We start from the raw sequence: 14,182 nt of genomic DNA, 5'->3' as shown, positions 1-14,182 counted from the left end.
TCAAGGAACATATAACTTTCACATAATAGGAGCATAACAGAGGATAGAAATTGTTCCTATTCTTTTTTTTTAAGTTACCAAAACATAAATTAAGCCAAAAAGATAGAACTAGAAACAATTCAGAAAAACATTAAAATAGCATCCCATAAGCAAGCAAAACTTTTCTCTCAGGAGTGAAGGATGGTTTGACTTTGGTAAATTAATACATATCACAACAGTAGGTCGAAGAAGAAAAACCACTTAATTGCTTAAATAGTTCCCAAAATATGATGGGGAAAAATTCAATACTATTCCCAATTTTATTTATATTTTTTAAATGTTTTAATTGCTTAGGAAACCAGAAGCATAAAAAAAATCTAATATCAACAACAAACATGTTACTCAAAATTCCCTATATTAGAGCCATTTCAATGAAAATCAGAACAAAAGAAGGGTGCCAAACAGTATCATTTTAATTCAACAGTGTTCTAGAAGTTCTGTCAAATGCAGTAAAATACTATGCAGAAATAATAGCAACTTTTCAAGCAGCTACCATGTACTAGGCATTGCACTGTTTTATAAGGTTTTTCTTTTTTAATTCTTATAACATGGAACAGACAAGGTAGCTCAGTTGTTTAGAGCATGGTGCTGACAACATTAAGGTCCAGAGTTCCATCCCTGTACTGGCCAGCCACAAAAAAAAAAAAAAAATTCTTACAAGATGAGTACAATTATTATCCCCATTTCATAGACTGAAAATAAACTGAGGCACAGAGAAACTAAAATGTTTTCTCAAATTCACAAAGAAAAAACTAACAGAACTTGAACTCAAGTCTAGGTATTACTGCACCCATAGCACTTTTGATTAATCACTAAATACTTAAGAATGAATTACCAGAAAAGAGACACTTCTTTTTTTTTTTTTTTGTCTTTTGTCTTTTTCCGTGTCCGGCAACAGATCGCAACCCTCAGTGTTGCCCCCGTACCGGACCGGGGACCGGCAACGGGATTGCAACCCTCGGTGTTGCCCCCGCGCCTCACTCAGCCAGTGAGCGGGAACCGGTCTGTATGTGGGATCCGAACCCTCGGGCGGGAGCGCCGCCGCGCTTCCCAAGCGGCGCACTTATCCAGTGCGCCACCGGGCCGGCCCGAAAAGAGACACTTCTTATTTAAAGATATGTGTCCAATATATCTAGAAATTTCAGAACAATCAGTGAAATACCCAGGGCTCTTTAAATGCCCATTTATAGGGTTGTCCCGTTAGCTTAGTTGGTTAAAGCATGGTGCTGATAACACCAAGGTCCAGGGTTCAATCCCTGTACTGGCCAATTGCCCCCCCAAAATAATAATAAATGCCCATATACAGTATACAAATACCAAATAAAGTAAAAAATGTTCTTTACAGTAGCAATAGCCACCTAGAAGATACGATAACAGAAAAAAGTTAGCTTTCACAACATCAGCAATAAATATCTAGGAATAATGGTAAAGGAAATATACAAATCTTTGCGAAGGAACTGTACAAAACACTTGTGTAAGATAAATAAGACTCTAAAAAATAATAATACATGCTCTTAGAAAGGCAGACTCAATATAATGAGATTATCAGCTTTTCCTAAATATAAATAGAGGCTGAAAACAATTATCTTGGTGGAGTCTGGATAGCTGTTCTATCTCTTTCTCTTTTCCTCATGTTCTCTTGCAATTAAGTGTGGCATGTGTGTGAATTCTGGCCAATGGAATATGAGTAGCAGCAATTTACATCACTTCAAGGCCTGGCCCACAGAAACATTCCACACAATTTTCCTTGCTTGCTCTTCCCTATCTGCTAGCCAGATACAAAGGCTCCTGCTTACAATGCTGAGGCCCTAATAGAGTCATATTGAAGACGGCAGAAACTCTGCCAACCTGGGTCCCTGTACGACTATGTGAGCAGAGCTTCTCTCCACCCCATACTTTATGAAAGACTTTCAGGTTCAATTTCTAAAGCAGGACATGTTCATTACTCTAATTAATACACACTCCAAAACACAAAAGGTTTTGTGAGATTTTTCTGTTTGCTTGTATATTGTAATATACAAAATAATTGACAAACTGATTCTTAAATTCATCAAAAATGTTAAACAGGCAAGAAGAGAAAGAATATTCTAAGAGAGATAAAGTTAAAATAATTAAAAGTGTGAATCTGGTATAAGAATAAATTAAGAAATTAATAGAATAATATGCAAACTAAAGACAGATCTTGGTATGTATTCAATATCACAAAGAAAACAAAACTAGAAGAAAGCATTCATTAATATCCATCTGACTAAAGAACACAAAAATTTTCTAATCTTAAAGGAAATAGAAAATGATCACAGAAAAAGACATTTAAAACAAAAATCAATGAAAGCTGAAAAACAAACTACAACTACAAACTGGAAAGCAATGATAGAAAATGGTTAATATCCCTAATTTATAAAAAGGTCAGAGTAATTTAGAATCACTAATACACAAATATAAAAATGAAGCTAGTCAAACCAGAAAGAGAAGATATGCGAGAAAAAATTTTTAAGAATCATCAAGTTCATAACAGTATAAAAGTTCCACAGAGCACATGGATGGAGCTGGAAGAGGAACAAGTAGGAAGCAATGAAACTGAGCTGAATAGAATTAGTATAAAGAAAGGGATAGCAGGAAGTAGGGGTATATCCGTCTGTGAAATTTTAGGGCATATCTTTCAGTGAAATTGTAAACAATCGTACTAAAAGAGGGCCCTGAGAGCCAGACTAACTAGTTGGTGCTGGACACAGAGAGGAGCAAAGCAGTCTCCAGCCCCCACAGAATGTGACATGGTCTTGGGTACCATCATGCAGGCTGCAGCAATAGGCAAGACAACAAGTGCTACCACTACCACAGGGAACAAGTTCCTAGAGAATATAAACCAAGAGTAGCCGAGGATAGCCTAACCCAGCAGAGGATAGCCTAACCTGGCTAGAATAGAGAAAGCAGGAGGCACATGATGTAGATGTGCTTGTTGTCCAATTTGGCTTCATTGGGTGGACTGTGCTTAGGAACCACATTCTGAATTCCAGCAAGAGAATTACAGCGTGGTTCTTGACCTAAGACACTGCTGGGTAACAAGCATGTGAAATAATAAAAGAACAATACCTCAACATATGTAAAAAACGAAACCATGTCTGTGCAACACACTCATTATCCATTTCTGGAGGGATCAGACTGGCATCTTCATCAGGAACTTTAAATGGAGGAAATGAAGGACCATATGTAAAGCGTAGCAATCTAGAAAACAAAGCACACCACTAAGTCTATTCTTAACAGAATGAAAAAAATATCCAAGCATAGAAATATAAAAGAGATGAAACATCTACCTTAAGAAAACAAGACATATGAAAACCCTCATTTATAAAATAGACAAACAGAAGGGGATTTCCAGTTTTTCAAAAGATTTTTAAAATTATTATTTAAAACACTTAATTTTTGTTTAAATAATTTATTAATTATATTACTTATATATAATAGTGTATTTATATAATACGTAATGAATTTATAATTATATAATCATATAATAAAAATTATAATACAGATAAATCATTTAAGTTTTTTTTCAAAGATTCATCCTACTGCAAACTCCTTCAACTTAACTAAGCTATAATTTATTCATAATAACTTTACATGAAGTTAAAATATACGGTGTACAATAAAAATAATTCAATTCAACAACTCAATTACTTAATTTAAATGTATTAAATGTATTAAAATTGTTCAAAGCCCTTTGACTCAATTACTCTATATCTAGGGACTATATCTCAATAAAACAATCAGAATGCATTCAAAGACTACTCAAGGGGCGGCGGTGGTATAGTGGTGAGCATAGCTGCCTTCCAAAGACTAGTCAAAATTCCCTATATTAGCGGTATTCATATGAAGAATATTTTTAAAGTAAAACACTGCAAAGAACATAAATATCAAAACAATAGGGAAATTATTTAATAAATTATATTTCCAATTATATAATGGAAAACTACAAAGCCATTAAAAATATGATCTCAAGACCTTTTCAAGAATAAAAAAAAAGTACATATAATTAAAGTGACAAGAATCAGACATCAAATGAAAAAAGTTGATAACAATACTATATAGAATCTCAAATTGTTTTTTTAAAACAGGGAACTAAATGGAAAAAATACATTAAAATATTAATACTAGTTATCTCTAAATAATGAATATTTCCCCATAAGCTTTCCAAATTTGCTTTTCAAGCACCTATTACTTATATAATTAAGATGAAAGCATTATTTGTTTTGTTTTGTTTTGTTTTGTTTTTAAAGATGACCGGTAAGGGGATCTAAACCCTTGACTTGGTGTTGTCAGCACCACGCTCACCCAGTGAGCAAACCAGCCATCCCTATACGGGATCTGAACCCGTGGCCTTGGTGTTATCAGCACTGCACTCTCCCGAGTGAACCACGGGCCGGCCCTGAAAGCATTATTTGAAAATAGGTTCATAATATTCACTCATCATGATATACCAGAATCAATAAAATATTCCAAAGCTTCATCTTTTAGTTTAAATGATAAAGATATAAACATTTTATTACTGCAGAAAATGACCAATCTACCCTGTGATACGTAACGCCACCTTTAAAGTATTTGTTCCTGCCACTCTTCCCCTTGCCCCCAAGCAAACCTGAATCAGATCAAGTCTCTGTATCTAACTACCAGTTTACAAAAAATATGGGGAACAGGGGAACACGTTAACACAACAAGGACATTTTTGGAAAAATAGAGAATGTTGAACACTCAATAAGACAAACAATACAGTTTCTTCAACAAAAAAAACTGCAAAGAAATAAAAATGAGAGAGCAGGAATCTATAGTTTAAAATAGAATTTAAGAAACATGTCAACTAAATGCAATGTCTGAACTTTGCTTTCCGATATAACAGAATCAACTGTAACAAAAAAGATGAGACATAACAGTGAAATTTGAATGCTGGCTAACTGACATTAAAGAACTGCAAACTTTTTTAGGTGTGACAATGGTATTATGATTACGTTTTTAAAAGAACCTTTATCTTTTAGAGTTATATATTAAAATACATAGGACTAAAATGAAAAAAATAGGCTAAAAAAATAAAACCTAACAGTTTACTCACAGAACAGTGATGGTATTATACATAAATGGTAAAACGGTAAAATTATTATTATAAAAAATGCCTGCTTTGGTTATATATATATATAGTAGGATTTCTGGTAAACTTTTCTGTTATACCTTTCTATGGTTTGTTTCTTTAAAATAATGATCGTTCATATTTTTAATAATCAGAATTAAGAGTAGGATTGGGGGGAGGGGAAACAGGGTGCAGAATTTATCTGCTTCTCAAAAATACTTGATTATTCTAAAAGGTATATTCCTTGGATCCCAGAAAGACACAGAAGTAGGGAAAAGCCACCTGAGATCAGACGGATGAAGGCAAGTAAGCTAATGATGACAACCTACCGGGAAGTGAGTGCACAGATCACCTTGCTCCACTGCTCCACCACTGCTGGGTGGTGCCTCCAGTTAGCCACCATTTCCTTCGCTGTCTTCCAATAAGGAGGTGTTGGGAAGCACCGAGTACAAGCTAGTAACCACACCTCAAAGAGAACACCAATCAACTTCTCTGCCAGATTCTCGGCAATGCCACCTTACCAATAAAAAGAAAACATATCCTTGGCATACGTATTCTCAAACCAGAGTCACTGATTAATTCACTGATTTGATTTGTCAAAAAATTAAAATAAATGCACGTTAACTTTTGACTTTCAAATAACTATTTATTAGCAAAAATGAGAAGTGAGTCTTAGGAGCTCCTATGAAGAAAATCATGAATACCTCAGCAAATTATTACTTTGAAAATTTTAAATTTGCCTTGCTCAGTTCTTACTGAAGATCCTAATCTTCTAGCAAGAAGGACAGGGGCACACAGGGGTGAAAGGAAAGGACAAGTGGCTACAATGAATCAATTTCTGTGTCAAGCAGTTCATTCACATGATCTCACATAATCATCACAGTAATTCTGCAGGGCAGGTATTTGTAATACCTATTATCAATTGTAAATAATACCCATTTTGAAGATCAGAAAACTTAGGTTCAGCAAGTTTAAGCAACTACTCCAGGTTCACACAGCCAATAAGTGAAGGAATCAGAACAAATATCCAGGTCTTTCTACCTCCAAACTTTGCCATAAAATGCTCCAGGTGTTTGAAAGCCACCCTTCAAGTGAGAGAGAGACAAATAAGGAAGCAAAAAGACTAGTGCCAGACAAGACAGAGCCTTAAACATGAGAACAGAGCTGTTCCTCAGTTCTGAGCCCTGGAAGCACTCTGGTGTTTTCACTTGCTTAACAAAATACTTTCTGTTATTATCAACTTTTCACATTGTACTTTGATAACTATTTTGTAATCAGGTACATTATATATAGGCCCTAGTTTAATTAGCTAGTTATTTCTTACATAGGCTCTATCATAATAAACTAAATAAGCTGCTGTTCCTATCATTATAAAACATGCATAATTCACTGAGTCCCTCCCTACATTAGCAAAATCATCACTGAGGGTAAAATAACTTCATTAGTGTTAAAGTCATATTGTGGCTTTGAGGGTTTCCATTCTAAGAATTGTTAACCTTGTTTTGACAATTGTCATGCCAAAATTTAAATCTCCAATAAGTCTACCACTCATTGAATTTAAAGATGAACTGTATTTGGAGCTTAGAAATCAATTTTTTAAAAAATAAACAAACCTTGAACAGTTGGTGGGGCCAGAAGTATGTCATTAATCTGCAGAAGAAACAACAGTAAGACTTCCCAGGTTTCGCGGGCCATGATGGATGACTCATGTGCCAGTTTCTGAATGGCTCTCAGGACCTGTAAGCATAGTCGGATCTGACTGGAGCCCTGTTCCTGTCTGAAGAAGACAGACAGATATCACTGACAAGCCTGGAGGAGAGACAGCAACAGCTTAAGGACAGGCAACTTACAGATGCAGCAAGCAGTGGTCTGATGAAGCTCCCTAACAGCATCAGCAGACAGAGCTAGGCACACCCTCTTCAGTTTAAAGCTACTTCTTCCCTGTTATACAAGTTAGCACTCTGGGATCTCAACTTGCCACTCCTTTGAAACTTGGAAAGCTTCTGAGAGAAAGGGGGAATACTAGAATGTAAACCTCACCTCTGGATTTTCTATGTCTAAAATGGGCCTAGCACTAACAGAAGGCACTCAATATGTTTCTGCTGAATGAATGAGTAAATACCCACAGCCATTCCTGCTATTCACATTTAAATACAATGGCCTTTGGATTCTTTTTAAATTTTTTAAAATACACATTCATAAGAATTCTACATGTGATTTCATACTGGTCACAGTCCCTTCCAAAGCTAATGTCTGCCAGAGAGGCTATGGGCCCAATAAAATATCCTAACAGGTCCCCCAAATTGATGAGGTATGTAAGCATTGCCTCAGAAATGAGCACCTACTACTGCTGCTCTAATAAAAAAGGCAACTTAGGGCCGGCCCGGTGGCGCACTGCTATAGTGCGCCGCTTGGGAAGCGCAGTGGTGCTCCCGCTGGAGGTTCGGATCCCGCATACAGACCGGCCGCTCACTGGCTGAGCGAGGGGCGGGAGCAACACCGAGGGTTGCGATCCCGTGGCCAGTCCCGGTCCGGTACGGGTGCGACACTGAGGTTTGCGATCCGTTGCTGGTCACGAAAAAAGACAAAAAAAAAGGCAACTTAACCCAAGATGGGGGCTCCAAAGTTTTCCAAGATACCCTAGAACAATAGTTTAAAAACTCTCTTAAGTCCTCAGGACCATTTTTTTCCAAAGAAAATCTTATAAAGAAGGCCAATCTATAAAATAGATCAAAGTATTATAGCTGGGGTTGAAGAGGAAGATAGAGGTCCAAGCCCCAGCCCTTATCACCACTTTCCAAAGTGAACCACTTGAGAATTTCGAGAATAGTAGGAAACCCACTGTATTATCAAATAGTGAGCTCACCTCCAGACCTCTTATGTGAAACCCAAGACAAGTATCTAATATTACTAAAATAAATCTTGAAGCCAAGTTTCTATATACTGTTATGTTACAAAGAACTGATAGAGACATGTCTGAATTAGAGTAGGAAATCTCAGATCCTTCTCAAGAAATTCCAGAAAATGAAGTGAGTGCCTCTAGAACACTCACCCTGACTTCAGAATAGAGATTCTTAGATTCTGGGCCATGACTCAGAAAACTGGACACTTACCCTGGAGTTGCAAACAAATGACATCACTAAATTTTCCCTAAAGAAGTCAGACCTAAAGCAAAATGATGAGCCTAAGTAAAGCTAAACAGCCCCAAGAGTAGGAAGATATCCCATATTCAGCTGGAGATGAATCTAGTCCATGTAAAGGCATGAGGCTCAAGCCTGTGTCTGTTGCTTGGCTCACTTAAAGAAGAATAAGAAATTATATAATAGTCCCAAATCTCATCTAGCCATATAAAAGGAAGCCCAGAATAAAAATACCACTAGCAGTCCTAGTGTTGATACTCGTCCAAGCTAGCAATAACACTGCATGCCTCCCAAATTGTAACCTAGGACTACCCACCAAGTAAGTGAGATGTGAACAGCTGGGAGACAGAGAGTAGGAGGGAGAAGACAAAAGGGCAGACGATGATGGGAAATATCTTTAAGGGGCCTTAAAGGAATGTTTAATTCATGAGTCTGACTAGGCTCATACAGAATTGGCAGCAGCTAGTCTGGTCAGGAGCCAGATTACAGCAGGCATTTCATGCAAGGTAAGGAGTTTACACCTAAACCTACAGACCAGTGTTCTTAATGGAGACCTCTCTTTCTAAATTCAGATTTTCCAAAGTAATCTTCCTTCTAAATTTGGAAAGTTAAAATTTATAGAGCTGGTTTTTGAGTGATTCAAAGTCCCTCAACATCTGACAGAATAAAAGCTCTAACCAGAACTTTTCCAAAAGGGGACAAGCACCACTGCCCCTTTCACCAGATATAAAACATAGCTAAAAACACATCCTCACAAATGTGCAGGAAACTAATGTTTTCTTCTCTGTTCTTTTCTATATTTCCCAAATTCTTTACAAGAATTCACAATTCTTTCACAATCGGGGGGGGAAAAATGTAAGCACAAGTAAGGCAGTTATCTTACATTATGATACTCAGGCTTTTGCCTCAGAAGATGGAAACAAGAAATTAGTAATATCGTGTCGAGAGTAATCTATTGACCTATCACAAATTTGCCCATAATAATTTCAAGTTTGCTTATTTAAATGTCTTCAATCTCTCATACGAAAGATTTGTTTTAAGGTAGAAGGCTTGGTTACATTTAGCTTAAGTGGAGACAAGAATTATGATAGGCAAAAGTATGTTTGTTTGTTTGTTTGTTTTAGTAGAATGGAAAGATTTCACAGTATTTTTAAATCTAACAGTTATCAGTTATTAAAAGCAAAGCCAAAAGCCTTTAAATTGAACACTCAGCCATGCCCCTCCAACATCTGCATCCAGCCCAGCCACAATCACCAGGCCACTGCTGGAAGTGCCTGGGGCTCCAGAGCCAGGGTAATGTAGGACCTAGGGCCTCAGCCATTTCCCCCGAAGCCTGCACCCAGCCTGGTCACAACCACCAGGCCACCACCAGGCTCCTGAGCCGGGGCAGTGGGGGGCTGAGGGCCTCAGCTATGCCCCCGACATCCGCATCCAGCCCAGCAATGACCACCACGCCGCCTCCAGAAGTGCCCCGGGCAGGGAGGGCTGAGGGCCTCAGCCACATCCCCCTGACATCTGCATCCAGCCTAGCCACAACCAAGCCACTCTCAGATGCCCCCTGGGCTCCTCTGCTGTAATGAGGAAGGTGTCACAAGCCTTGACCACAACCCCCCTTCCCTTCCTCATCCTCCCACCCTATCCCCCTCCCCATTCCTCTCTCCCCCTCCACTCCAACTGCTCTACAACAACATCTGAGAATGTAAAAATAATAATTAATTTTTAAAAAATAAGAATAAAAATAAATTAAAATGAATACATACCTATTAAAAACTAGTAAACATTATATAAGCCCATCTCTTCTACCATTCATATTAACATACTCTTTAATTGAACATACAATTAAAGCCACTACTCAAAGGACTAACAATGAAATCAGCTCCTATAATATAAAACAGTAACATTTATGAATATTTTACTATAATCCTGATAATGGGCCATGCTTTGAATGTGCCCCCCTCAAAGTTCACGTGTTAGAAACATGATACCCAATGCAATGGTGTTGAGGTGGGACCTTTGTGACTGGCAGAGCACTCATGAATGGATTAACCCATTCATGGATTAATAGATTAATGGGTTATCCAGGGTGTAAATTAGTTATCAAGAGAGTGGGTATGTTATAAAAGCCAATTTGGCCATCTGTCATGAACCCCCTCGCCATGTGATCCCCTCCACCACCTTGACACTCTGCAGAGAATACCCACCAGGCATAAAGGCCCTCACCAGATGTGGCCCCTCAATCTTGGGTTTCCTAGCCTCCATAACCATTAGAAATAAATTGCTTTTCTTTATAAATTACACAATTTCAGGTATTCAGTTATAGTAACAGAAAATGGACTGACACAGGCCAGACAGACAGGTATAGCTTACCTTGGTACAAAAAGATTTTGCAGGTGTTTTAATATACTTTGAATATATAGATTAGGCTCTTTAATAACTGGCAGTGGAATAGAATCTTTCGGCAACACTAAAGCCATAATCCAGTCTGTATACACATCAACACAATATTTTACAGTCTCTCCATCCAATGGAAGGGTCAGTCCATAGCAAATTACTTCCATGGTCCATTTTACCTGAACAAAAAAAAAATATCCATTTGGGATTATTATACACTCCTATCTATATCTCAGTACACTGATTTAAAATGTTAACTTCTTTTATTGCCAAAAACCTCTAAATTGACAGCATATTCATCTCAACATATATAACAGATTTATTCTAGAGAATGCATCTTTCATGTATCAGACATACTCATACAACAATTCCCAAGTAAAATATTTAAGAAGAAAATAGATTACTTATTTTTTTTTTTTTCTGACCGGTAAGGGGATCGCAACTCCCAGCATGGTGTTGTCCGCACCACCCTCAGCCAGTGAGCGCACCGGCCACCCCTATATAGGATCCGAACCCGTGGCCTCGGCGCTACCAGTGCCACACTCTCCCGAGTGAGCCACGGGGCTGGCCCAATAGATTACTTATTTTTAAATATCAAGCCTAAGCTGGCTTTTACACTTTAGACATTATTATTGTTTGCTCTGCGAAATGAAAAGTAAGTATATATCATTTCGATTTTCCACAGAAATTGGGGGTGCAAAAATAGAAAATTTAGATTTTTTTGTCCACTTAATTTGCATATGGGTATCTGTATGTTTTAGGAGATCATATATATATATAAAGTCAATTACATTCCTTCTCCAGATTATACAACATGAATAATAAATACATGAATAATACATGAATAATGTAAAGATGAACTGTTCAACTCCTATTTTACAACTGTTTTCCCTGACAAGGAAACTAATATTTAAAATGGATAGGAGAGAACAAACAACACAGGTGAAAAGAGACTGAAGCTGGGTAAAATCTTAACAAGGCATTTAGCCATACTAAATGAGTGCCAGCCTCCTGAACCAACTGAATCACATCCTAAGGGTTGAGAGATTAAGAAACTAAGAGACTGCTGAACCACTGCCTGCAGTCATAAAGAATGGGTAAAGTGCTATGAGAAAGGGGAAATACCCCAATTTGCAAAAGAGGATGCAACTATATTCCAGACACTGAACTGGAAAGTTTAAGTGAATTCCAGACAAAAATTTGGAACAAATTACTAAGCAGGTGACCAGTGACCACTTGCAAAAAAGAAGCATGATCAGGGCCAGCCCGTGGCTCACTTGGGAGAGTGTGGTGCTGATAACACCAAGGCCACAGGTTCAGGTCCCTATATAGGGATGGCCGGTTAGCTCACTTGGGAGAGCGTGGTGCTGACAACACCAAGTCAAGGGTTAAGATACCTTTACAGGTCATCTTTAAAAAAAATAAATAAATAAGCATGATCATTGAGAACCAGCCTGCTCAAAAAGATCAAGTCATGCCAGGCAAGCTTCATCCCTTCATCAATAGGGTTATTCTGACAAGAACTGACAACTGTATAGCCCTAACAGTTTACACAGCACTTTCATATATATCATCTAACCAACACAATAACCCTGTGTGAGAGGGTATACCATACTCATTTTATACATAAGAAAACTGAAGCTTAGCAAGATTAAGCAGTTTAGCCCAAGTCCCTGGTTTGTAAATGGTAGGTCTGAAAACTTGAACCCTGGTCTTCTAAGTAGAAATTTGAAGCTATTCTCACTATGCCATTAACCGCCTTCTCTGGCAAAGGGTTATCTGGGCTTTGGCAAGAAACTTGGTCAGATGCAGGATACTCTTGTGGACAAGAGGAGACATATGGTCCAGAGAATGATAGAATGGCTAGATCTATAACTGGTCAGAACACCACATGAGAGAATAACAGTTGATTAATATACCAAGATCATTTTGGAAAAAGGTACCCAGTGGTATGCCAAAGGCCCTGCCAAGATTTTAACTTAGGGGAAAAAAAAAGAAAAACAGAATATATGCTGATCATCTGTACACATTACAAAGCTAAAAAGGACGGCCACCTTCTTGGATAGAAATTCGGGATTCAAAAAGACTTCAGTAGTTTAAAACTAAAGTTGGATCTAACAAGATAAATACATGTACTGAATTTAAGTTCAAAAACAACAAAGGCTGAGGTTAGAAAATATACGGTTTAACAGCAATAAATAGTAAATAAGTCTATAACAGCACAGTGAAGCTGTGACAAATTCAGAGCAGAGGGGTGGTGGGATTCAGCCATGTAAGAGAATGAATTTTAAGAGGTTGTTACAGGTCCCTAATTATCAAATGAAAGACAAAGGAAAAGGTATTTTTGGTAATATCTTCACACAGTAGTTTAACTGTATAATTCAAGAGGACACTGGATTCAAGGACTATTCTATCATATCTTTTGGAGGGAAGGAAAGGAGAATAAAAAAGGCTGCACCAGAGCACCTCTATCTACCCAAATGCAATCTCTTCCCAGAAGAAGGCGGCAAGAGATCAGGATCACACCAAGAGAAGAGCAACAGGGCCCATGCTGGTCCTCAGAAGTAAGTCTGGGATCCTCTGAAGAAAAAAAAATTGCTCCTCAGACTGAGGGACTTCACCCTTCTGCTAGGCCTAGGGAGGATAAACAAACTGCCTCAGCCCCAGCACTCAACCCAAATGAGATCAAAACTGAGAAGTCACACTACACTGGGCAGAAATCCATTAAAAAGTTAACATTAAATACATTCTTCAGGGGCCGGCCCGGTGGCGCACTGCTACAGTGCGCCGCTTGGGAGCGTGGCGGCGCTCCCGCCGAGGGTTCGGATCCCATATACAGACCGGCCGCTCACTGGCTGAGCAAGGTGCGGGCGCAATGCTGAGGGTTGCGATCCCGTTGCCGGTCCCGGTCCGGTACGGGCGCGACACTGAGGGTTGCGATCCGTTGCCGGTCACGAAAAAAGACAAAAAGGAAAAAAAAAAAAAAAAAACATTCTTCAGTAACAAATGTATATTTTCATGTAATAGAATGAAATGAAGAAACACTTACTTCTTTGTCAGTTTTTAACAAACTCTCACCACCAGCCACTGAAGGGGTACCTAACGCCTGCCCAAGAGGACGGACTACTGCATTTGCCACCTCTCGCCCAACACTCTCTGGATAGCTGTGCAGCACACTGGTATGGCCCTGATCATTCTGAATCACCAAATGCAGTGACCTCCACTCAGAGTACATCGTGCCACTAAAGTATTATCCAAATGGCACCTGAAAAGATAAAAAAGAAATGCATGTTAAATTATAATATTGCAAATTAATGTATACAAGTAAAACACAGATTTATTCTACATGTATGAATGCAATGTAAATATGATAAATGCCATATTCATGAAGACAATCAAGGATGGTTAAGTCCTTTCCAATTCATTTCTGTTAACTTCCATTTTCTACTTGTTCTGCAATGTTTGTCCAGCCAGCAGTTTAAGCAAAATGCATGGGAAC

The 14,182-nt window shown here is 38.2% G+C and overlaps 1 protein-coding gene across 1 annotated transcript in view; it reads right to left on the bottom strand.

Moving 5' to 3' along the window:
* The window catches only part of RALGAPB (Ral GTPase activating protein, beta subunit (non-catalytic)), a 77,691-nt gene extending 63,742 nt beyond the window's left edge, over positions 1-13,949 (bottom strand). The window contains 5 exon segments of the mRNA XM_008575444.1: positions 3,130-3,261; positions 5,482-5,668; positions 6,766-6,929; positions 10,660-10,862; positions 13,733-13,949. Coding sequence (XP_008573666.1) covers positions 3,130-3,261; positions 5,482-5,668; positions 6,766-6,929; positions 10,660-10,862; positions 13,733-13,918 — 872 coding nt within the window. The 5' untranslated portion in view covers positions 13,919-13,949.
* Positions 13,950-14,182: the final 233 nt, after the last annotated feature.

The sequence above is a fragment of the Galeopterus variegatus genome, unplaced genomic scaffold (assembly GCF_000696425.1).
Source record: "Galeopterus variegatus unplaced genomic scaffold, G_variegatus-3.0.2 Scaffold1189, whole genome shotgun sequence".
NCBI lineage: Eukaryota > Metazoa > Chordata > Mammalia > Dermoptera > Cynocephalidae > Galeopterus > Galeopterus variegatus.
Note: the sequence above shows the minus strand (reverse complement) of the source record. Positions and strands in the feature narration are given on the sequence as shown.